Genomic DNA, 27601 nt, shown 5'->3' on the forward strand with positions numbered 1-27601 from the left:
AGTATGGTAGAATGAAAGCACTAAGAAGCCATAGAAGTAATAACTAGTTTAATTAACAGCAGGAAGAGCCATCTAATTATGAAACTGGTTGGAATTGCAAAACTGGTCCTCCAGGAACTGGCACAGAGACTGGTTAAGGATTAAGAGAGTGTCTAGAACAAAACCTACTGCCACTGCAGCCCTCCAGCATCCAAGCTTGACACTTCTGGCTTACTGCATTAACAGTAGAACACTACTGCATTTCTTTAAATAAACAAATCCTGCATTTGGTCGTAATGATAGGTGACAGAATTATTTTACTTAAATAATTTCCTCATTAATTGTAGATTTGTGAAAATTAAAATATTAATTTACCTAGGACAACAAAATTATTTGCCCATTATGAAAAATATGAATTTCTGATTTAACTTCAATTTAGAATTATTAATTTTTTATATTTTGATATAATAAAGTATTCACAAAACTCAAAGGCATACAAATAAGCAAATTATTACACTGATTATCTAACAAATCATTTCAATTGGTGGCTTTTACGGGAAGAAACAATTTTCTGTGAATTCCATAAATTCTGCAATAGAGCCCTATGCAATAAAGTTATCAAATAACATCAACATAAGACAAGAATTTTTATTTTCATGTTCTGGTATTGCATTTAGGAAAAAGAAATGGAGAAGCAGAAACTTTTATACCAGCAAGCAAGACTACACGACCGTGGAGCAGCTGAAATGGTTTTGCAGATGATCAGTGCCAGCAAAGGTAAGAAAATTAATTCTGTATCATGTTGACTTCAGTAAAGAGTACAAAAATGAACGATATAAAGGAATTACATAAACACACAATAACATTTCTACAGTTGCATGTATCTGAACACTTTTTTTCTCAAAAGCTACATATGAAAATAAATCATAATGACCAAAGTGTTTGTGAACTGTTCTATATATTCTGAGATTCAAATAGCTGGAGTAAAAGAAGTTTTAATTTTTATGTAATTATTGTAGCTGGTATTACCCCCTCTGCATGAAGCTAATAAATCAAAGTAAAAAAGTGAATAGGTTTAGAATGATTGGAAAATGTTTGACAGACTGAAAGAGGGATTGCATTTGCTGTTTTCTATATTTTGAAAAGATATCAGCAGGTTTATTTTTTGGACTTAATCAGTTTTGGGCTGCTCTTCTCTTGAATGTTCCCTAATTAAACAATAAAACAATCAGAGCTGGTCAGGGTAAGATATCTTAACTTACCTAAATTTACAAAGTACCTGAATACCACAAATACTTTGGAGATGATCTAGGATACATTATCACATCCACTGGTGGTGGATTTTAGGAGACCCAGGACCCTCCTGGACCCCGTGATTATCAGAGGCAACTGAGTGCAGCCGGTACAGACCTATAAATATCTAGGAGTGCAGCTGGATGATAAATTGGACTGGACTGCCAATACTGATGCTCTGTGCAAGATTGGACAGAGCCGACTGGCGTCCTTCAACATCTGCAATAAGATGCTGCAGATGTTCTATCAGACGGTTGTGGCGAGTACCCTCTTCTACGCGGTGGTGTGCTAGGGAGGCAGCATAAAGAAGAAGGATGCTTCACGCCTGGACAAACTGGTGAGGAAGGCAGGCTCTGTTGTAGGCATGGAGCTGCACAGTTTGACATCCGTGGAAGAGCAACGGGCACTGAGCAGGCTCCTGTCAATCATGGAGAATCCACTGCATTCACTGAACAGGATCATCTCCAGACAGAGGAGCAGCTTCAGCGACAGACTGCTGTCACCGTTCTGCTCCACTGACAGACTGAGGAGGTCGTTCCCCCACACACTATTCGACTCTTCAGTTCCACCCGAGGGGGTAAACGCTAACATTATACAAAGTTATTGTCTGTTTTACCTGCAGTTTTATCACTCTTTAATTTAATATTGTTTTTTATCAGTATGCTGCTGCTGGAGTATGTGAATTTCCCCTTGGGATTAATAAAGTATCTATCTATCTATCTATCTATCTATCTATCTATCTATCTATCTATCTATCTATCTATCTATCTATCTATCAAACTAAAATAAATAATATTCACAAAAATATTTATAAACATATTAAAGAAATATGAAAAAATTAAATATGAAAATGTTATATATATCTATATGTATATCTATATATATAATTTACTAAGGCAAGAAACCCATGGAAAACACACCGGAAGGGGCGTGGATTCACTAAGCCGCCGACAAGTAAGATGCCTATGGCGCACGCAGGGAGGAGCCACGCCCACCAACTCCAAGACCATTGGATACGACGACAACTCGCAGAGCCATGCCCACCAATTCGAACATGACGACACAGAAAGAACGGTGTCATTTATATTTGTCTGTCGTACAGGCCTCATGTACCTTCGAGCCACCTTGACTGTTCATAGAGGCATGTTTCTCGCGGAGGTGAGTCGCCATATGCAGTGTGTAAAACGGTTTGCGAGGGGTATCCCATGGGATCCTTAAAACAATCCTTTACAACTGAGGTTAAAACACAATGAAGTAAGCAGTCTTTAAAAACCGAGTTTCCGGTTACGATGCACGACCTCGTGCACCATAGCAAACTGTTTTACACGCTACATACAGCAATTTGCATCCGCGACAAACATGCGTCTTCTTCACTCACGGACAATTATATGTTGCTCTCTCCAGAGTTCCATCTTTTCATTCACTTTCTGTTGTATCCTCAAGCCCTCCCTTTTTAGACAACTGTGTCTTTCCAGAAGTGTTCAACCATCAATAAATAATTATGCAGCGTTTGTTATGCCGCGGGTTCACTATTGTGTTGTATTTTGCTCTCTCCAGAGTTCCATCTTTTCATTCACTAACTGTTGCATTCTCACACCAACCCGTTTTGGACAACCGTGTCTTTCCATTGAGCATGAGTCTACCCGGCGCAGAGAGGCGTGGGTAAGCCGTTGAACCCCATTCGGGCTGCAAACCGTGTAATTCCCACTAAGTGCGACTCATACGCTCCCACTGGTTACGTCCCTACCCTTTGTACACATCCCCCTCCCACCTCGCTACTACCGTGGTTGGGTGTCTTGGTGGATTATATATAGAAAGCAGCCAAAACCGCACAGAGCAATGAAACGTCTACGTGAGTCACAGGTGCATCTGGACTGTGTAAAGACGACAACGACTCAAGTGACGAGTTGGAGGTGGACACATGAGCAGGCAGTGCATACTGAATGAGAAATCAGCAGACTAGCATAATGGGGGGAGCTGAATGGACGTCCTTCTCCTCTCCTCCCGTTCCACACTCCACGACTGAGCGCCGTGCACCCCCATCCCTCCGTCTGGCAGGAGAAGGCGCGATGGCGATCCGCCAGTTTTCAGTCACGGACAATTGTGTGTTGGTTCGTTCCGTGCATTGTTACAATGTTGCTTTTCTTGCTGATATATCACATTACCGATTTTTCAAATGTTAATTTTTCTTCCTGTGCTTAAAAATCATTAAAAAACCGGCCTGATTATGCGGCGTATGGTACGCCGCGGGTTGGCTAGTATATATATATATATATATATGCTGAAAATATTCATAGTGGCAGAAACAGAAGAGCAGACCACTTATGTGATACATTAAAAGTATTGTTCTGCATTTGATCCAATTATAATTCACTCTTAAAGAGGTACTCCCTCCACAAATATTTTTTTATAGGTTAATGACCCCATGTAGTTTGAAGTGGTGGCCAAGAAGAACTTTGAATCTTATGCAGAAATGTGATAACAAAGTTTCTGATAAAATAGGTGTCTATGGTGACCAGCATCAGTTAACAGTAAACAATGACAAAAATATTCATACTAAAGTGTCATGTTACTAGTGTCACATAATTCAAATGTCAAGTCATCCTGCTGTATATTCACAACATACCAAATACACATTTTTACTAAAATATTGTTGAATAAAACACTTCTATAAAACACTGTCATGAATGAAAAAATGAATGAAAACACTTGTGTGAATGTGAACAAGAATTTCAATTGTGGACTTCTTTCCCATATCCACAACTGGAGTTCTTTAGGATTATTTGAAGTGATTTGTGAAACTGCATGCAGGAATCAACCTTCTTTTTCTTGATTTATCGTGAACATACACAGGTATGAGGCATATTCTCTTTCTTATAATGTTTTCACTCAATTTTCTTTAACTTTTACAGTAAATTTCAATTATACTTATCTCCTTAGTGCATTTTGCAATTTTAATATCACGTGATAAGCTGTTAGTGGACAGAACTTATGACCAATGAATGAGGAGGAGAGACAGGTGTTCAAATGAAATGCTCAAGTCACATTTAAATTGGTGGGATAATTTAAAATCAGTTTATTATGAAACTCAGTATTATAAAACTTTTACCGTGTAAACTTCTTTTTTGAACTTTGGGAGAATCAGTGAACTATTTATTCAACTTTACTCAGTTTCATATTTAACTTTTCTTTGAAGATTTCATCTCTTAGAAACATTACCAATACATTATGTAGCTCAAATACTACTACTGTGTTTAGAAATTAGTTTTTATCTTATTCTAGTGAGGACCTTCAAAATATAATGTAATTTGTTCTTTAAATAAAAAAAAAATGGTAACTGTACTGACACCATGTATATGGTGCTACTGTCCTTAATTTCTGAATTTGCACCTAGATTATTCTTTTTCTTTTTTGCTCTTTTTCCTCTCCAATGCTTTTGAGTCTCTTTTCTATACGCTGCTTTCTTCTTCGCTTAGTTATCGACGTTTCATTTATAACATATTGTCCTTATATGCTTTATATGCGCTGAGAGCCCTGGATCTGTGTGTGCAGCCTTTACACTACTGGGTGTTTTGCTGCCCGTAGTCTTATATGATAATGGTTGTAAGTAGGGCATGTCTTGCAAGAATCTTATGTTCTACGTCATCGCAAGACAGTCCTGGGTCAATCTCTTGGCACAAAGTCTCATGTTTAAGGTCCCCACGAGACACTCCATGGCCAGTCTCTCTCGTCTCCCAGGTCTTTTAAGTGTCTTCCGTGATCTTAACGTGAAGATCACATCTCGACTCCCGTCTTTCTTTCCCAGGATTTTTTTTTATAATAGAGAGATTTGAAATAGTCTTATTACAGGAGTGGAAAGTGTGACAGTTTTTTATAGTTATACAATTAGGGTTTAAATTTGAATTGTTAATATTGTAGACATTTGTATTTTAAAAGACATTAACCATATTTTAGTTGCGTACATATCAGCAACTAAGACCACTTTTAGAGTAATAATAGAGTAAGTCATTCTTTCTCCGATCTTTCCTGTGTAGGAGGACACTAACCTTTTATTCACTATGTATTTTTTCTTTTACTTAGGTGAAATGGGTCCAATGGTGGCTGCTACATTAAAACTCGGAATTGCCATTTTAAATGGAGGAAATTCTACAGTACAACAGGTAAACTGAAGATAATTTTAGTTTTGTTTCTCATCTCTCAGCAATAAAATAAAAGAGTATATTATATGACAATTCTGAAGTTTACTTCAAAATCGGAAAAAAAATTAACCTTCTGGTTTCATTTATAAACTGATTTAAAAAAAAATAGGAATTGTGCTTTAATTTTTTAACAGCAAAGTTATTTTTCTCTTGATAAATTACTAATCTCTAATCATTATCAAGACATCCATCTCTTGATTCCTTTACACTAAACTGTGGTGGCCATGAATATTTACACTACATCATATAGGAAATTTAAATAATAGGTGTATGAAGCAGGTTTTTTGGCCTTTCATGATACTAATCATTTCACATTTTAAATAATTATGCATCATGTATATTTAGATCTACAGTATGTTTAATATGAGAGACACTGTGTCCAGCAAGTTTTTTTGGGCTGACATTAAAGGGGTTAGAGGATAACAATCTATAATTTCTTGGTTTAGCTTCAAAACTCAATCAAAATTTGCATTTCAAAGCAATTAACTAAATTAGTACTATTATAGATACTTAATTAGACTTAACATTAGATGTCTTGCCCAAACACCAAAATGCAAATCTCTCAAAAGCTTTGTGCTTTCAGCCCTCTATAACATAAATTTCTGTAGAAATGATGTGAACCTCAGAGTCTCCCAATGCAAAGTAAAACACAACTGTGTTACAGCTGTGCTACCCCTATGCCTCTAGAGCACCAACAACTTTTCATCTATTTACATCCACTCACCCACTCCTGCAGTCAACAAAAAATCTCATCTGAAATGATTGCTAGCTCATACCCAAGTGGATGTGCATATAGCCATACCAATAGGTAACTGAAATGTTTAATGTACTAAAATAACGTTTTTTGGACAAAACTGCTAACCGAAATTTCAGTAAAACTGCTGTCATCTGTCTTCTCCTTTTTCTTCTCTGGTTTGTTTTCTTTCTCACTGCCCTGCAGTGGTGGGCTGTTGATATCCTAATTAGATATTCTTTGTTATTTTGGATTCACCACTGTTTTCTTAGATTCCCATTAAACATGGAGCCTGATATGTTAAATCTTAAATTCCCAAGCCATTTAGTTAGCGAGAGAGAGGTTAGGAGCACACGCTGATATAGAGCATTGCCACACCCATCACATTACAAACCAACTCAGGATCCCAGATTAGGACCCGAGTGAAGTCATGCAACAGGTGACACCTCAGCACCACACTAATTCAGATGGAATGGACAAGTGTGAGGTGGAGTGCTGTCTCTGAGGCTAGGGATCTGCACTGGCAATTGGAAGGTTGCCGGTTCAAATCCCGTAAATGCCAAAAGTGACTCTGCTCTGTTGGGCCCTTAAGCAAGGCCCTTAACCTGCAATTGCTGAGCGCTTTGATTAGTGAGAAAAGCGCTATATAAATGCAAAGAATTATTATTATCATGGTGTCTGGAGTGCCAATTCTGCCAGCAACCCCCAGTTAGACATGAAACAATTTAATCGATTCCCATTAAAGATGGAGCCTGATTTGCTAAGAAAACTAATATTAAATATTTTCTTTCATAGGCACTGTGGGTTTTTTCAGACCAATAAAGTTAACTTATTTAAAAAAATGTATTGTACCTGTCTGTGTAGGGATACAAAATAAAGCTGCAAAATCATTATATCCGTTGATGATAGTATTACTCATATTAATTTCTTTAGGGTGCTACATGCACTGTATTGATGATGCAGTCATTTGTTTTCCAATAATTTAGCACAATAAAACTAAAAAAACAATCTTTGTATTATGTGGCATGTGGTTTTCTGTTTTATACAGAAAATGCTCGACTATCTAAAGGACAAGAAGGATGTGGGATTCTTTCAAAGTCTAGCGGGTCTTATGCAGTCATGCAGGTAATTTATTTTAGTTTTGATTGTTTCATGTTATAAATATGTATTGCATCAAGTTAAGTTTTTCTCCTTAATCTTCTTTCCATAGTGTTCTAGACCTCAATGCATTTGAAAGGCAAAATAAGGCAGAAGGTCTTGGGATGGTGACAGAAGAAGGATCAGGTACACAGTAGTCTGAAATGAGAATTATAAAATGGACAAAAGATAAAGCAGCTTTAATTGTAATACTATGATTAAAGTCATAGATCTGTCTGCCCTTGTGTTTTAGCATACCTTACTGAGCATGTTTAGCATCTTGAAATTTTAACATTATGTAGAATAAAAAAGTATAGAAAACAATAAATGAAGTGGAGGACTTTGTAACTGATTGCAATTATTGAACACATCTTTACACTCTTTCTATGTTTGGTTTTGTATATTAAACTAAAAGAAATTAGTTAACCTTAGTATTGCTAATGTTACACGTCCACAGTAATTCTACATTTGTACATTATACTATTTAGTATATATAGTACCCATCCAAAATGTTCTGACTCTTTAGAAGTTTTCAAATGTTTCTGGATGACAATGTATAATTGCACAATTTCCGATCAGTATTTCTAATCACACATGCTCAAGAAGAAATTTAAACTGAAATTTGCTGCTTGTATGAGTATTTGGGCCCCATATCATAATATCAGAATGAACCATTTTTTTGCCATAAATCATTTTTCTGCATCTGTTGTTGTTCAGTATCTGGTAGTTTTACACACTGGTTAGAAGTGATCTTTGCTTAGTTGTCTTTGCACTGTTCATTTATGTTTCTGGAACACTGATTTTACGCAGCCTTGTTCAATCAATGCCACTAATTCTTGGTGGGATTGAATTTGGTAGTTTGAGTGGAACACTCAAGAACATTTACATTGTTACCTTTCTGTCAGTCCAATGTTGCACTGTCCCTAAGAATAGAATAATTGTCCTGGTAAAGGATGAGTCTTGGCTTAGTGTTCAGAATTTTATTAGCATTCTGGAAAGATTTCCTGTCCAGCATTTTCCGTTGCTGTGTTCCATCTATTTTTTCCTTCATCTCAAATACTTGGGGCCCATTCACACTTGTGCGTTGTAAATTTCCAGCATTTGTGTAATGTTTTTCAAGCTTTTTAATGGCTTTTTGCGGTTGTTCTTCAATCTTTTTCAGGCATTTTTGGGTGTTTTTCAGTTGCTTTTCAGTGTTTTCAAAGTGTTTTTCAAGCATTTCCCAGTAGACCTTTAAAGAGGTGTTTAAAGGGAAAATATAAAGGACATCCTTTCCATTTTGTAGACTGTATGGTGATTGTTGTTTTTGCAGAATGTCTACTGTTACTTTAGTGCTTTTAATCCTGGCGATCACAGTACTGAAGAGCTGATGTTGTCAGCGTTGTAATCGTAAATATTGAGTTCAACCTGTTCTGTAGCAAAGGGAGTCAAGAAGACAAATCTGGACTCCGTATGATGCAGGTAGCACCCTGAAAAATGCCAGATTTACAAAGAGGTGTCGATAAGCATGAATGATATGTGGGGAAATCATTGCACTATTTCACAAAAAAAAATGCCTGCTGCTGTCAGTGCAACATTATGCAAGCACTGAACTGATCTGGTCATCTAGTATCAGCTAGTGAGGAAGGGGTTATCATGCACAGCAGTAATCAACTCAAAAGAATTTACATTGTATTCCTATACATTTAATTCTGCATGTGCTGAAGGGTAAATTTAATTTGCCCAGTTTAGGGTCACTGGGAGCCAAGAGCAAGAAGCTCATGTGCTGGATAGTGCAGCAATCATTTTCAGGGCCCAGTCACACAGCTAAGCAGAAAACAATGGGCTGTGTGCAATCCAGTAACAAAAACTTAGAAATAAAGGGCGTGGGTGGAAAAGGAAATGGATGTTATTTCCTTCACAAAGGAATAAACACATTTTCTAAATTGAGAAATATCACTGACACCTATTTTAAGTATTTAATGCTGTAATGAGTAACAATACTCCATTCAAGCACAATAATACCGATCAATCTAGAAATGCATGAGGACATGCAAATCCCAAATTGTAGGAAGAGTTGCGTATTACCACTCTACCTGTTTGCTAAAACATCAGTACAGTACTAATTTTTAACCTGATTAAAACTCAATTTACAATTATAACTTTTGTTGAATTCTTGTCACTTGATTTGCAGGATCTGTGCCTCAATATGTCCCTCAATAGCTGTCACTAGAAGACTGATGCACATGTATGCACAAGGACACATTTTGTTGTTTTTTTTTATTTAATTAGCATTACCTTTGATTTTGATAGAACAAGCTTGTAAATTGCTGCATACAAGAAGTTTTCTAAACCGTTTTCTGCTAAAATGCTTAGATATGAATAGTGTTATTGAAATCAATGATAATTAACTTTTCAGGAATGTGTGAATGGCCCCTTACTCAGAGATGTTCCCACTGCATTTTGCTGCCACCACCATATTTGCCTGTAAAGACTATTCATTTGAATTTGTGCAATGCTGTCACACATAGCACTATGACTTTTTTTTACTCAAGTGTTTTCTGGCAAAGTGCAAATGAGCCCCAAGATGATTTTTTTGGAGTAATGGTTCATTTCATGCTATCCTCCTATAGGGACTGTGTTATGAAGAATGATTCCTTTAGTCTCTAGCCATTGAAAGATTTAGGATTTTTATTTTTTGCTAGGAGGGTGTTTGATTTTGGTCTTACTGACTTCTCTTATAAGTCACCTTTGTGTTTGAATGCTGAGTTTTTATTTTTTGCTTTTGTTTTTCTTTTTTTTTTCTAGTCAGTATATGGGTAGTGAGATACAATTTCCATTTCATTGATTCTGAGGTAACAGTGCTGAGAGGGAGATCCATATATCTAATCTGTGCATCGTTGCACCTTTATTTTTAACCTCCTATTGTTTTCTTTTGACATTGTTTCAGATTCACTACTTTTCTGTATAAGCTGCAGTTTTTAAGTAGAAAATGTGACAGTGACTGCAATTGTGCCTCAGGACAGATCAATGAGAAGGCATTCATATTGTAGTTATTCCTTTCAATTTTGTGGTCTTAAAGCTCCTAAAATACATATGCAAGCACCATATTTAATTTTTTACTTTCTTAAACATATCTGCTGACAAATCCTTTCTTTGGTCTTTACATTTTTTTATTCTTGTGTATTTAATATTGTCACTAACAGATTGTAATAAAATGTAAAAGTATGATTTGTAGTGCAGCAATATTTGAAAACTTTTTCTGTGCCTGAAAGCTTTCTAGGGGCATTCCGTATGCCTTAATCTAATGTTCAGAGAATTTACAAATCAGTTTGAATTTTAGTATTGATGGCAATTTAAAAGATCAAGATCACCCTTTTTGGCATATGAGCTCTTTAGCTAGTTTTTTATTTATAGTATTTTTTATACATTTGCGTTCTGAATCAAATGGTCATACAAAGATTGGCAGTACTAGCCATTACTGTCTTGTATAATCTTACCTTCTATCTTTCTCTGGGAATTTTGGCTTTCCTTCTCCATCATTGATGACTCTAAATTGGCTTGTGTAAGTGCATGGAGATGTTTGCATAAGTGAGCCACATTATAGAATGTCTTGGATTAAGCAAATTACAAAATAGATTGATGGCATATTTCCATTCACAAACCCAGATCACTTGATAAATTTACAAAAATTCAAACAAACAAAAAAAACATACAGAACAGAAAAACTTAACACAAGCTGTGCAAATGAATTTAGATGTTTTGAGATTGGATGTGATTGTGTCCTTTGATGAACTGATGTCCATCCAGAATTAGTTTTTGCCCCTCACCCAGTGCTGCCTAGAAAGGCACTGGATTCCCACAACCCTGAAGTAAAATGGCAGGTTAGAAAATGGCTGAATAATGAAAGTTAGTAAGTCTACTAAATATTAATAAATATGTATATGATAAAGTAAATTTTAAGATAAGGTCAGATGTCAAAAGAGGAAAGAAGAGCAAAAACAAAACTCTTGCTTACACAGATTACAGATAAAACATATCGCTGAGGCTCTCAATCACTGGGAAAGAGGCAAGATCTTTTTGATCTTTGCCAACACACATTGCATGATGCAGTCTTTCCAGTACAATCTAAGATTTATGATTGTTGGGGAATACAAAAACATAACTTGTTCGGTCTGTCATTAGTGACAAATCCGGCATCAGGAGTGGTAAGTTGATTCAAAACTCCAGCAAAAAACAAAGACCACCATAGGGTACTGAGAAGAAGATAAACATGAAAAGAAAAGATCATTATTATCCTTGAGTTGTTTAATATTTGTGAGATCTTGGTCCTTGCACCTTTTTGTTTTTGGTCAATTCACAATACCCATACACTTGGCTACTAGGAAGCTACTCTTTTTCAGACGAATGTAATGAGTTAAAATTTGGAGGTGGTAATTATTTTGAAACACATTACACTCTCCTGCAAACCAATGCAGGTCATGCAAGACATGTCAGATGAGGGCAAGAGGGCAACACCACCTGAAAATACTAAAGTTGCAAAATGTGCTCGTCCCAACTACTTTCTTTCTGAGTCTTAGTTGCATATTGATGTCCTGTACAGGAAAATCACAGACAAGAAGTAGACTTGCTTTAACACCCAGTATGCAAACACAACACACACACTCTAAATACAGCAACAACATCCCTGAAAACCCATTTTCTTGTAGCCCACACAAGAAACCATTGGATTTATGGTTGATTCACACCTTTTAAAATAGGAGACCAACTTCCAATCTGCTATTCTTAAGATATTGACATTGCTTTACTTGCAAAATTAAAAATGCATGTTTACCAAAACACCCACACAATGCCCAGTATATTTTGAATATTCAGGAGTTAGTTTGCCTATGACCCTGCAGTTATAGAGAAATGGAACAGATCTCAGTCTTTGTCCTTCTTTCAGGATGACAGGATTCAGGAGTTCCACCAATACAATTAATATTTCTACAGTTCTTACTTAGAACAAAATGAGCGGTGTCCAAATTTCTCTTCCTGAGTCATTAAATTCCTGAAACAAGCTTTCTGACACTGACCAAAAGTCATTCTCAATGGCTTCTCCAGACTGTTCCCATAGTTACAGCAGATGATGCCTTCATAAAGCCTGCTAGTGTGAAGAAATCCAAGGAACATCCTGCTAACATTTTATGAAAGGCCTTCCTGTTGAATTGAGTTTTGCAAGTGTTTCAAGTGAAGCATTTGAATTACATGTGAGGGGCAGGTGTTAGCTTTCATTTTAAAATTTATTAGCAGAGTCTTCAGTTCTAAGGTAGTACACACATATGTTGTGATCCAGTAGTTTTTGGTGTTGAAGCTAAATTGTTAAATGTGCTAGTTCATTTGTTACTAAAGCATTCCATTAAGTTTTTGATAGTAATACAGTATACCATGGAATATCGTGGATTAGTTCTGATTTCTTATTTGTTAAGGCACCTATTTTCCTTAATAAAATTCAAAGGTTTCTAATTTTTCATATTGTAGAGATTAATGTTTTTGCTTGAATTAAAATCTAAATATATATTTTATTATAATTAATTTTCCTGTAGAAGCATATTACTTTCCATACCATATAAATACAACACTCACATTTTTTCATGGCTGCAATAGTCTTTGTAAATCAACAACTACCATATTTTTTCATAAATTATTTCTCTAGTTCAGCATCATGGCAGTGACAAACCCATACCTGAAATCCAGCAGTAAAAGATGTGCATTGCCTCTCTTTGGGTTAATATGGAAGAAAGCAGCTAAAGAAGATAAGACTGAATTTTGCTGATATTTAAAACATTTTAACTTTTTTTCCAAAATACAATGTTGTTATTCTGGACATTATAAGTAGAATAAATATTTTAGGTTACTTTGAAAATGACCATTTTGGAAGAAAAATGCAAACTAATAAAAATCCATTTATCTGATTAGGATTGAACTAATTTGTTCGATGTATGGATATAAACACTGTGAAATGTTATAATGGGCCATTATATTAAAAATGCTGAAATTCTCCTTAAACATAAATTAGATGCTGCAAGTAAAAAAATTAAAAAATATATAAAAAAATAAAAAAATATATAACTGATTAGCAAGTTTTATGTATAACAACCTTTCCAATCTGCTTTGACCTGACAGAATTTGATGATATTTTTACTATACGTCTGAATCTCACAGTATTTCTGCTTCTTCCACTGCCGTATACTACAACATAGCATCACATCAAAAGCTTGATAAATTTAAGGTTCAAGCAAAGGTATATGACCCATTACACTGATTTTTAATTTGAACTATTATATTTCAGATACACTACAGCAGGCCACTTTGATTGAAATGATTTATAGGATAGTACATTGTTTAATTAACCATAGTTGTGAAAAGGTTAGCTGTAACTGTATTGTATTTTCTTTTGAGATGACCAATTTAAAATTTTAATGTTACATAATGTTTATATTTACAGCTTGTTGTGTACTTATCACCATTTTTTAAACAGAATTTTAGGATATAGGGCAATAGCAACCAATGCCAATGTATTATTAAAATGATATTGAAGATGATGATATTGCTCTTCTGTATGTTTTTTTTTTTTTTAATTAATAAACCCAGAGATGTAATCGCCTGTTCAGTATCTTACTAAGCCACTACATTTTTCACCAGGCAGCAAGTCAGCTTGTATATATGTAATTATTATAAAAGTATTTAAGGGAGTGGTTACTGTTTTCCATTGCTCATATATAATATGCCAATAGACTTCTGTTCTTGGCAAGTATTGTATTCACTTGCAGTTCCATTGTTATTTACTGTTGCAACCATTTAAGCATTTAGTATGCCTTGACACATGTAATGCATGCTATGTTATAGCCATGTAAAGTTATACTGCAGATGAGTTTCCATCATTCACTGGTTGCCTTATTGCTCTAAGCAGTGTCATGTGACAGCCAAGTCTGGGTGATCAGTCAGTACCCATAAGCCAATCAGTGTCATCCTGTTTATACTATGGGGTATATCACTTGCAATAAAAAGAAATGTAGCCTGCAGAATATAACACCTTTCTGCTTCCTAGAAACAGTTTCTTATAAGTCAAAGTGTAAATATTTAGGTGAATGAATTGATTGGCAGATATTACGATAACATGCCAAAAAAAATATTAAAATTAAAATATATAGAAGAATACATTAGGACAATAAACCTCCATAACCATTTTTTAGTTTTCAAGTCTAATATTATAATTTAAATATTCTTTCGCAACAAAAAAGTAGGATGAAGTTGCCATTTTTTAGCACTAGTTAAATATATTCTCAATGTTGCCATAGTTCATAGTGTCATAGTAATTTGTATCCTTAATAATAAATACAGCCTGACATTTGTTTAAAGTTTTCAAACCACATTATAAAAAATAAATACAGTAGATACTCATGTATTATTCAAATTAAATAATGATTTCACTAAAAACAGATAATTTGCTCTTTGTAAAATGTTTTCATTGTTGTAACTGATTGATTGAAGGTTTCTTTAATTACAACTGACTGCTGAAGTAAATTATTCTTATTCAAATATGCCAATTGCTCAGATGAATTTGTAACAATTTGTGCTGTTGTTTTACGTTTTATAGCAGTTTTCATTTTATGAATGGATTTCCTTATACATAGTAAAATGCTATATTTATTTCCACAGAATCCTTGAAAATATGTTTTCTGAATTATACTATAAAGTGATGCCAGGATGATGATTTGATGTTAAATAGTAAAATGTGTGTGGTAAAACTCTGCCAATCATACTGCTGAAATGCTCTGCATCGTAGTTTCATGTTTTATGCAATATTCAGTCTTACTAATTTGATAGTTTTTCAGCTCATCTTCATAGTTTTTTTGTTGTCCAGCTACAGTATGTTTTTCATTTTATGATGCCATAACTATGTATAAATTTACATAATGATGGAAATACAATTATCACAGATAAACATTTTTATTTGCTTTCATGTCCACTTTTTCTGTGAAGTATGTCTTTTATGGCTTTAAATGTTTATGTTTGTTGATCAATGTCATCAAAATGCACAGACTCTTACTTTTAAAATGCTTGTTTAATCACAGACTGTTTATACATCAAATTAAAAGATGTTTCTGGATGCAACCCTTATAATATGTCAAAACCAATATACACAGAGCTTTTGTCCTTGAGAACATTTGTGTCTACTTCTGTAAAAGTGATGAGTATAGCTCAGATAATTTTATTTCACACCAGCTGCTATATATATATGTCAGTTGACTCATAGTTGGCGAGTTGTGTACTGGAGCTAAAGCTAACTCATAAAACACAATTATCAATGTACACAAACATTATTACCTTAGTTAACTTAGTTTTCTCTTTTAAAACCTTGAACGGTTGGGAGACAAAGTCAGAGAGGTGAGATTGCGCTGGTTTTGACTTGTGCAGAGGAAAGATGATGGGTATATTGGGAGAAGTTGCTAAGGATAGAGCTACCAGGGAAGAGAAAAAGAGGAAGGCCTAAGAGGAGGTTTTTGGATGTGGTGAGAGAGGACATGCAGGTGATGGGTGTAACAGAACAAGAAGCAGAGGACAGAAAAAGAGGGAAGAAGATGATCCACTGTGGCGACCCGTAACGGGAGCAGCCGAAAAAAGAAGAAGAAGATAGGAGGTTTTTTTGACATATGTACAGCTCTATAAAATATTTGTTATTAAACAATAGTACACAGTTGATTGCACATGTGAATGCATATTAGAGCTGTCTGCTTTTTTGTTATAACATTGAATTGGTGTTTTTCTGTATTTGCTGAGAATTCTGTCATAATAAGTTAATAATATTTTAAAGCAGACTAGGTCATAGTAAATTAATCAATAATTGATCATTGAATGAGTTAATAACTGATCCATGCATTATTAACCAAGGCCCAATATCTGAAAACAAGGCGAATATTGTGATTTGAAATAAAAAATTGCTGTAAGCAAGCATCAACAGTTTATTTCAGCTTTGACATAATTTTTAGCGTTCAATCAAATGAGGAAAGCTCCATATTTACAATATACAAGCCCCCTCATTTAAAAAAAAACTAGAATATAGCTCTTTGTGACTAAGTTCACTAAGGAAGAAAATAATGAAGTTATTATACTGTAGGTTTTATATCTTGTTTTGTAATTATTTCGAAACTTTTGTGTTACAGTGTATTTACTCTTTATTTTATTGGTGCACTTATCAAGGATTTTCTTTATCTTCCCAGAGCAGCCAGAATACTTACTTTAAAGCATTATTTCTTAACCTATTTGGTGACACTACAGTTTTTCTGCTTTAAGTATATTTGTCGCCCACACAGATCGTGGGATGATCATCGATAAATATGGGAATAAATATCGCTTAGAGATGTTGATCACTTTGGCAGCCTGCTGCAACCCACTAAAGCAGCTAAATGCTGCAGCCCACAACCCATGATCCAGTGACTGAGAAACCCTGCTTTAAAGCAGTTTTCAGCACACATTCATCCATCAAACCTTACATTCTGCCTTGTCCTAAAGTTGCTCAATTTGATTGAGATCTGAGGACTGTATGGGTCAATGGAGTGAAATTAATTTATGATCTTGGGATCAGCTTCAGATGAAACATGCTTTGTGATGTGACACATAATCCTGCTGGAAGGATTTGCTAGTAGTGCTCAGAGGAAATACATGTTTTAAAAAGAAAAGAACTTCTACTTGGAATAGTTTATGATGCCAGCTATTGGTGGGCTCCAAAGGAATAGGCAAGATTGTAACCAGGGAACACACAGGAGTACATAAACCAAACAGTCAGAGAAATTGAGGCACCAAAATGCAAACTAAATTGAAAGTCAACAAGAACACTGCAAAAAATGCATATGCAAAAACTAGACAAAAAAAAACTTTAAATGAGAGTTGTTTTGCTTTTATTTAGCAAAAAAACCTGCCAATGGGGTAAGCAAAATTTACTTGACAAGATTTCTCAAAACATGCTAAACAAGTTTTTTGTAGTCAATAGTTCTTACAATAAGAAAAAAAGATTTAACATCATGATATAAGTACTTTTCACTTGCTTAGATTTCATTTTTTGCAGTGAACAAGATATATTTAACCAAAAACATACCTTATCATTTTGGATTTTGTTCCCCAAAATGGTTTTAAAGAAATAAGTAATTTTTATTAATGTTTGATCCAACACTAGGATAACAACAGATGTGTGTGTCCATTTTATAGAGCTGGGAAATAAGTCTTTTGATGTGACCATCAACAGGCATAGCTGTAGTAAACAATGTCATGCAGAGATAGTCACAAAATAGGCAGCAACTATCCAAAAAAACAAACCACAAAATAGTAGTATGGTGACATCAACATAATAAAATAAATAAATGACTATAAATGCATTGTAAAAAAATCTCAAAAGTCAAACATGGCTGTTATAACAAAAGTCACCGTGTCTATTCATGACAGGGTTCGTTTGAAAGGATCAGACTATGGCCGTAAAGGCCTGAACATGGTTAGCTTGCATTCAAATAACACCCAGCTGTTAGTGTTCTTTACTGTAAATCCTGACCAGCTGATATTTTTCAAATATTCAGTCATCCAGTTTTGGTGGACCTGTGTTTACCATACCCTCATCATCATTTTTAATTGGACAGGAGTCAAAAATCAATATAGTCTTCTGCTTATCTCCCCCATCCACCTAAATGCTTGATGCATAGTGAATACTAATAATCATAATGCATTTTATGTATAGTGCCTTTCCAATGCTCAAAATGTTTTAGTTCATTCAGAGATTCTTTTCTGCTTCCCACTGTTGGAAAGAAACTGTCATTCGAGTATTTATGAGTTTTCTGTGTGTTTGTAGTCATGGGCATTATGGTTCACTTTACTGAATCGATTCTTTCCAACTGCCCATTTTATTGTAATTCCATTTGTTATTTTTTCCCCTTTGGAAAGAATCATAGTAGTATTATACTCATGAGGGGACAGCCCATTTAAACTTAATCAAAAATGAGGGGCTGAGACACTTATATAACAATAACTTTACAATTCCAATCCACTCCAACAACTTTCCACAAACAAATAAATGAGAATCATGTAATTCATTCACTGGTAATGATTCAGTTTGAACTAAAAAGAATTACTGAACTAGACATTCATTTAATTCTTTCATGGACAATAATTCATTTTGATAATCATGTGAATGAAAATTATATGATTCGTTGGCAGAAAAAGATTTCATTCAAAAATCAAGTGAAAAGGAATTGTGTTATTTGGCTGCAGGTTATGATTAAGTTAGAATTCAAAATACTCAGTGAATAATATCTTGCCAGTATCCTTTGATAAGGCTCAGCTCTGTATGATAGTAGTTAATTTGTTGAATTTCAGGAGCTGCATAAAAAGTATCATTTCCTTTGCTTCTTATATACTGTAGTATTTAGAAGCCTCCCCAAAATAAATTGCAAAAAAAACAAATTACTGTATTACTTTTAATATAAATATGCTCAGTGACTCATAAGAGTTATGGATCAGACCAGCAGTACTTGCATGTGTGCTTTAAACAACTACCTGGTAAACTATAAGCACTGACAACATTAAACGTGCACCTTAATACTAGTGTTGCACTCCACAGGATCAATTCACTCATGTCTGTAAACTGATTTGTATGACTCAAAGAAAAGTTCCATTCAAAATTAAGTTTGTGAATTACCCATCACCAACATCTGCCCATTTTCTCATGACTTCTGCTACTATTTCTGAAATACAGTATTGAAATCACCGTATCTGCCATGATATTCACAACTTTTTTTAAGGTTGCTTAGATTACACATTTTACTCATAACAACTAAACCTCTTCATCATGTCTGTACAATGGGTATATATTGAGTTGCAGCTGCATTATTTAAGGTGTAACCTTTAATAAGTTGAATTAGGAGGTTAGTGAGTTTGTTTAAGTAGGTTAGTTAGGGATTTAGGAGGCTATTATATAAACCCTTGATTCATATTTTCAAATGTCATTGCACACTGGGGAAATTCTTAAGGACTAGGGAACAGAAGATATTATACAGTAACTTTATATAAGAAGGGCGATCTGGCAGATTCAAGTAAGTTTATGCCAATAAGCTTAATGAATAATTAATGTAAGGAGTTTTAGGGAACAGACAGCTTGAGTTCAGGTACGGCATGTTATGTTTTATCCATATTTTGGAATTCTAAAGAAAAGCAACAGAAGCATACAATCAGAGAGGTGCATATGATACTAATCAGATATCTTGATGTTCAGAAAATATTTGAATAGGTTCCACATGAGAGGTTAGGCATCAAAATAAAATAAGTATGAGTTAAAGGTGTACTTTGTAGATGAGTGCAAAACTGGCCAAACCACAGTAAGCAGAGGATTATGGTGCAGGAAGCCTTCTCAGAATTGGGTGAATTGTTTTTTTTTTCTAATAAATAAATAATGTGGATAGTATTATAAATAACAAGCTAGTTAAGTTTTCAGATTGTACCAAAATAGGTGGATTGTCAGAAAATATAGATTGCGATGAAACATTACAGAGACTTGGATAATATACTCGGGCAGAGTTTAGATAGATGAAATTTAGTATTAGTAAATGTAAGGTATTACATGTAGGAAGTAAAAATGTTACTTGACTGTTTGACATAGTGTTTTAAACACTACTAAGTAAGGCTGTTTCTTTAATAAGAATTTAATTTATAGGCCATTTTAAAATTTGCATACCTTATATTTCTTTGTTCTTAAATACAGTATCTTTCTTAGGAAATAACGTGTTAACCAAAGAAATATATTAGTGTCCCTGTCATATACACCATATTTTATTCATTATATTTCCACATAAATGTACAAAGAAACAGGACCCTAGCTAAAATCACTTAATTTATTGTACCACAACTGCAGCTGTAATTAAAACTTAATGGCTCGCTGCTTCCATTTTAGATTTGCACCCTGGTTTATAGCCTTGTCTACAGTTGTTTTGTAAATGTGAGCCTTTATTTTTCAACATTGCTTTATAATATGTATTCTAAATCATATTAAAAGGTGTTAATATAAATTTCTTTCTAAAATATCTTCATTATGTGTAACACTTGCTGAATACACATACCTAAGTATTTAACAGTTGTTTAACAACTCATCCCTGCTGTAATAATTTTTTTAAGCAGCCTTGAAAGATATAATCTTGATTTGAGAAAATGAATAGGAGGCCAGTGGTGGAAGCCAGAGAAAAAAGTAATATATACTGCCTTACACAAATTGATCTAGTAATTTGTCAAATCACTGCTTCCTATTAGGCATGTCTTTCCATTTAAATAATCAGTTGAGGCATATTCTACATACAGTGTTAAGGAGTATCTCAGAAGAGATGTAAAACAGAATATTGTACATTAATGTATCACGTTAACCCATGTGCCACATGTAAGACTTTGCCTTGTAGGAAAAAAAATGCAATGAAAATAAAATTGGTGTTAAAAGTAACTTAGGTATTAAGACTTGATATCACAACTATTTTAGTTTTTTCATTGTAGCACATACAGAACCCATGATACAAGCATTTACATTAGATTTTTTTTTTATCACTGTAAAGGGGCATTAATGAATTGGTGCACACACTATGCTTGCTTTGTACATTGCTTGTGATTGCCAAGAAAGCATATACTCCTGTGTCATTCTAAAATGTCGTGACTACTGTACAGCACAAAATTGCTAAATTTGCATCTTTTACTTTATGTAATAGTGTGACTAATTTTGAAGTAATTAGAAAATTTGATAATTCCATTTAAAAATGTAATAAAGTAACTTCACTTGAATGTAATAGCTTTGTAAACATTCTTTGCTTAAGTCACTTACTTATTATATCCAATTTTAACTAAAATGTTGGATTATTATCTCCTACACGTTTTATTTTTTAAATATTTAGGATTTTTTCTTCTGTGCTTTTTACTAAACATTTAAATTATATTGAATTTTCTGCATATCTGCAAACAATTCCGACTTACTCTTTTCTTTTTGTTTTCTTTTTAATTTAAATGTACTGTCTTCCCTTCCTCAGTCATCACTCATGAGCGTGGTAATTATAAAATCTGCCATTTCCCTTTGTTAGCTTTGTGTCAGCGCTGTCCAGGTCCTGAACCTAAGCTCTTTCTTTTATAGCATAAGTTAAATCTGTGTTCATCACTCTACAAAATAATGCACTATTACTGTAGCCAATGATTACACTTTACCTTCTTCTCAGGATTTGCACAGTTTCTGGCACACTAAATGTAAGAGCCATGAGCTACTGTATTTTAAAGTGACCCATTGGTTGGATGTGGACAGAAAATGTGGTGTACTCCTATTTGTACCGTTTGATGTGCATTCAATTTGGCTTCCTGGCTGCACTAATCTGTGCAAGTAAAGGGTTACAACAATATAAGCAAAAATTTGTTTACTCTGTGTTCTGTGATGTATTCAATGTCGTACTGGTTGTTTGTTAATGTGTCTTGACTGTTTTCTTTTTATGACAACAAAATGATTGATGTTATGATAAAATGATATTGTATTTTCCATCCACTCCTTTTTTGTATCTTTTTTCATATTTCAAAAATGCAGATGCCACATTACTAAAATGATAGATCAGATGTTGGAAATCATTATAATACAACTTGTCAGCCAATTCTGCTGATTTAACAACAATAAACTAACACTTTAGTGATGAATATATTTAAAGCCTGAAGTATCTTTTGAAGCAACAGCATGATTTGCAACACTGGGGTTTATGCTCAAGCTAATAAACAATAAGTAATCCATCACAAGTGCCTGCATTTTCATTTATAACAACCAATTTCAATTGATCATGAAGAGTATTAAGTTTGTTTTTTAGCCCAAAATATCTGCATGTAGTTTATATTAACAATGCCCACTTGAACAATTTGGGCTATTTATGCATTTAGTGTTTTCAAGTTTTGATTTTATAGATATCAATTTTTTTAAGCTGAAACACTGTCTAATGAGTGTGTGTAATTTAATAATGATAATTAATATTTGCATTTTTCTATTATACCTGAGATGTTTTCTTTAATAACAGTATATGAAGCTGTTAAGAAATGTAAAATTATAAATGTGCTAACAATGAAAATAAGATATTGTTTTTCTTTCATGTACAATCAAACAGTCTTTCATTTTCTCTAAGCATATAACTCTAACTAATTTTAATGAGTCTGCTTTTTCTTTATGTTTATACTAAATATTTACGTTGCATTCAGTGGTGCAAGTTAATTTGATATGTAAAAATTAATTATCACAGAAAATCCAATCACCAAATGAACATACCTTAAAACATTTTCAATTTTTTAGTAATACTAACTGCATGCCTAAAAAACAGACTTATTAACCATTCTAAATGTATAATATATGTTTGAGAATGCACCCCATAAACTCCTCCAGGGAGCGTATGCTTATGAAACTCCCATCATTTCAGATTCAGTATGTCTGTTTACTGAATGATTAAATGCAATAGGTAAAGGAGATAGCTAAGTTACATATTTAATAAATGCATTTCATTTTCTGACATGGTTCATATTTTATTACTGTAATATTTCAGAAAAGTGTAAAGAAAGCAATAATACAATATAAATGAGCTTGTTTTAGAAAGAATAAATCCCTGCAAAGGAGTAAATGGATATCATGCTGACTGTTTCAACAGATTAATTTTTATGCAAAGACTTCACCTATTTTTAAAGATACAAACTATATTTTTATTTCTTGAAAGAATCAAATTTTGGTATCAATTTTAAAGAATTTAAATATAATGTTATTTTAGTATTATTCTAAAATCACCAATTTCTGGTCTATCGTTTAAATAAAAATATGCCTGAAAGTGCATTTGACACAGTAGCACCATTAGCATTGATCATCACAGAGATGCATGTGGTGGTTACTCCTACAGATGAGAAGTGGCTTGCTGTTAAATAACATGTTCTATAGTTCTCAAAATATGACTATAGTGGGTCTTATTTATCATAAGTTACATATTCAACAACTACATTAAGTACATTCTGTGCAAAGAAACTTTTTGAGTGTATCTTTGTGTATCTATTCCATTTGTTGTTGAGATTAAATAGGCAAAATCTAAATGTTAATTATTATTCCTAATAAGATACCATTGCAAAATGAAAATTCTTTCACCTTTGATGATCATTGTTGTTCAGTCTCTCTTTGAATGCTTTAGTGTAGTCTGTCATGTTTAGGAACATAAATTACTATATAAAGTGCAATGGCGGCCACACAGTCTCACTGCAGTATAGCTTAAATCATAATATTGTTTGCTTTATAAGATATATATATATTCCATATATTTTCCATTAGTGCAATATATAGCAAGAGTTTTCTGTATTTTCAATGACCAGTATCAGTACTGTTTTATAAGCTTATAATAAATGAGGTTTGATCAAGTTACTCCTTACACATAACCATCATACAAATTTAGTACCAGCATCTTTGGGTAAAATAAGAGGCTAAGAATAATATGAATGGTTTAATGGTACATATAATAGATAATTATGATAACAATAGTACTATATACATTATCATGTGAAAGCTCATTTTCTTTGCTTTCTTTTTATTGCCCTGATCAATATTCCTTAATGTGACATTCTTTAAGGTTGATTTCTTTGATCAGTGTTTCTTAAATTGATGCTATGGTAGTATTTCTTAACTTTGTAATTTAGCACTATTTTTATTATGCATAGCACCTCTGAACAGTCAGTATTGATAAGAATTGTGTTATAAATATTATTTTATTACAGATCTAACTCTGGATCATCTAACAGCCATCACAGTATTACTTTATTAAATTTTAACATGATTTTCTTCTTCTTCCTAATTTTTAGCAGTTTTAATTACAGATTATTAGTACACTTACTTTAAAGTTTCTGTCATATTAGAATGGCTTGTTTTGATGTATTTGCAAATCAAAGCAAGACATTATTTACTAACCAATAAGATATTTCCTTCTAAACATGCAAAAATGAACAATATACAGTACATAAAGATGCTAGTCATGATCCTGCATGCTAATTATATTACACATTTTTCTGCTCTCTGGTGTATTTATTTATTTATAATGTCCTGGAAAAGCAGATGTTTATTTTATCACTAGCAGAGCAGGTCCCATTTATCAATGTTGTGCAGCACAATTTTGTGTTTAAATTGCATCAGCATTTTTATGTATACATCATGACTCATTAACTTTTTCATATGGACTGTTGTGAATTTTACAACTGTACTTAATCACATGTATTCCAAGTAAAATATAAATATACATATATATGCAACATCAGCCATGTTGTTCTTATAATTCTTGACCATGACCTGGAAACATTTGATCAGAACTTGAGTGAATTCTTTTATTTTGCAAACACCAACTATATCATGTCTGTAATACAGGAATGTGCTTAGTAAGACTGCAAATTAATCAATAACATTAAATATCACTTACTGAAATAACTACTTTTGGCTTTCTTGTTGATGAAATAATTTTCATGGGAGACATTTAGCCCTAATTTATTCCATTGGGGGTATTATGTCCCCCTTATTTTCATGGGAAACATTTAGCCCTAATTTATTTTGCAGGGTATTTTGTCTTCCCCATTTTCATATAGAATTCAATAAATAAAATTCACTAAGAAGATGTAACCACAATCCTCACCCTGTAAGGGCATGTAATCTACAAACCTCTTACCTATTTCAAAACTGCAACGAAAGAGTAAAAACATACATGAAAACTCCTTTGTTTCATTCTTAATAATACAAGAGAGCAGGGAGTTTCTGGTATTGTCTTTTAATTCTTCTTTATTACATTTATGTAAGGAAAACATATAAATAACACATTCCAAAGACTGAGCCCATGATGGCCATTTCAGACAATATTAGTTCTAGTCGTAGTACAATGTACGTGGATCGTCTAGGTGTTTGTCCATGTATCTGCAGATTGGCAAATCTTCATTGGGCTGGTATAATTGCATGTGCATATGAGAGACTGACCCCTCATCCAGACTTGATTCTTTCCAGTGCTGCTGGGTTAGGCTCCTTCACCACATGACTTTGCAGTATATTCTTTAAATACGTTCAAGAAGTAATAAGACAAAAGTTCATAAATGTACATAGGTCTAGCAGTGCTGAATATGTTGCATCTTGTTTAGAGGCAGATATTTTAAGTAGAAATGTGTGTTTCTATCAATGTTTGATTATGTAGCTTCAGTATGCTATTTTAACAGTTGTTCAATAAAAATAACAGTAAACAAGTTATCTTACACATTTTCTTCAGATATTCAAATATTACAAAATATTAGGAATAAAGAACTGTAAAAATATTAAGCTTGTATTGTGCGATAAATCAGTACCTAGTAACAGGGAGCTAAAAAATTTCCAGCAGAATCGAGAGCTAGGCAGGAATCGACCCTGGACAGGTTGCCAGTCTATTATAAGGCATTCTCATACCCGCACAACACAAGCATCACTCATAAATACCAAGCCAGTTTAGAGTTGCCAATTAAAATAATACTCAGTCAGGAGGAAAACTGATTACCAAAAGAAAATCCCATAGATACAATTTTTGTGTTGGTTCCTGCTTTGAATCCAATGCTACTGCATTCCGCTCAGATTATATGTGTGTCTTTAATAGAAAAAGAAAGTTCAGCCAATAGAGGGGCAGATTTTTTTATTTAGGATTTTACAAACTGTAAAAATGAAAATTTGACTAGAAATAATAATATACTGACCTTTACCATGTTGCGGTGATACCCTATATCACCACTGGACATCAGTAAACATTGCTGTATTTTATACTTATGAAGTCAAAAAGTGTAAAACAGATGTAATTGGCAATATGCGCATACAAAGAGGAATCTATAAAAAGTAATACAAAATTCAAAATTTAAATTTTCAGCTGAATTAAAGCTCTGTTATAAGCACTTTCAAGCCTATTTGAAATTGATAAATAAAAACAGGTTTTGTATTCACCACAGAAATCAGATTTCATCCATTCTACTTCAGAAAAACAAAGCATTGTACATCACAGAAACATTGTCATTACACAATTCAGTTGTAAAATCATCCAGTTAACCATGAGTTACACTAAGCATGGTTAACAGCAGCATTTTATAAAATATGTATTTAACCCATCAACGTATACTATTATTGTCATGTCAAATATTATGGAATTCGTATTTTGGCATGGATGATCTTTATTTTGTATTTTATATAATTAAGATCAATTGTATAATAACATTTATATTAGCTCAAATATATTTTATTTACATAAAGTGAACATCATGTCAAATATGCCTTATTAAAATTATTTAATTCTTGTGTCTTCAGACTGTATTAAACTATTCTTGACTTATTGTGATCATTATAATGCTACAAGCACTTTAATGCTGTACATAATTTATAGTAAATGCACTATGGGATTTATTACAGTATAAAATGCTGCCCACCATTTTACATGTTTTATTTATTTTTGTCATTTTGTTTCTCTAGTTATGTTCTTATTTTCCATCATCAAGTTGACTTTTTTAAGAACTATCTGAGAGGCATATTGAATATGTGCTTCAGATAGAACAGTAGTTATGATTTGCACATGAAAGGCAGCCACAAAGTTTTACAGCAGTTTGTGTTTGCATGCTTGTCGCTATTTTAATAGGGTTTGTTCCTTTTCCTCTTCTCGAATCCCCTTACACTGTGCAGGAGAAAAAGTGATGCAGGATGATGAATTTACCTGTGACCTTTTTCGCTTTCTTCAGTTGCTCTGCGAAGGACACAACTCAGGTTTGTAGATCAGTACAGAGGTCTGTAAGTTTAATGAAGCTTTGATACCAAGAGATTATGCTGCTCTCAAATGATTCTGGGCAACCTGTAAATGTTCTAGTACTCTATGGAACCTTAATGTATATGTTTCACCATCTTACTCCACATTATTATAAGAGAAAATGTAACTAGGGTAGGATGGGGCAGAAATATGAAAGTTGTTTTTTTTTTAATAATATATGTTTGTAAAGTATCCATCACCACAACTATTAATTTTCTGAATCCATTTCAGCATTTCAGGGAGCAAGAGACTACGTCACAAATAATAAATGCAATGCAGAAAGCATACCTGGATGGCATGTGGGTTTACCGTAAGACACACTGACAGAAAAGTACCCATTTTCTTATACTGGGTCTGTTTAGAGTACTGTAGCTAATCAAACAAACTGCTCATATTTTTGA

General features: G+C 33.6%; 1 protein-coding gene across 3 annotated transcripts in view; it reads left to right on the plus strand.

Moving 5' to 3' along the window:
- The window catches only part of ryr2a (ryanodine receptor 2a (cardiac)), a 612010-nt gene that overhangs the window by 493418 nt on the left and 90991 nt on the right, over positions 1 to 27601 (plus strand). For 2 of the 3 annotated variants that reach the window (XM_039738687.1, XM_039738688.1), the window contains 5 exons: positions 657 to 756; positions 5353 to 5432; positions 7253 to 7329; positions 7415 to 7488; positions 27080 to 27160. In XM_039738687.1, coding sequence (XP_039594621.1) covers positions 657 to 756; positions 5353 to 5432; positions 7253 to 7329; positions 7415 to 7488; positions 27080 to 27160 — 412 coding nt within the window. Of the gene's footprint in view, positions 1 to 656; positions 757 to 5352; positions 5433 to 7252; positions 7330 to 7414; positions 7489 to 21404; positions 21423 to 27079; positions 27161 to 27601 lie in introns of all 3 variants that reach the window. The other variant, XM_039738686.1, reaches the window with a different exon arrangement.

This window comes from Polypterus senegalus, chromosome 16, assembly GCF_016835505.1.
Source record: "Polypterus senegalus isolate Bchr_013 chromosome 16, ASM1683550v1, whole genome shotgun sequence".
Taxonomy (NCBI): domain Eukaryota; kingdom Metazoa; phylum Chordata; class Cladistia; order Polypteriformes; family Polypteridae; genus Polypterus; species Polypterus senegalus.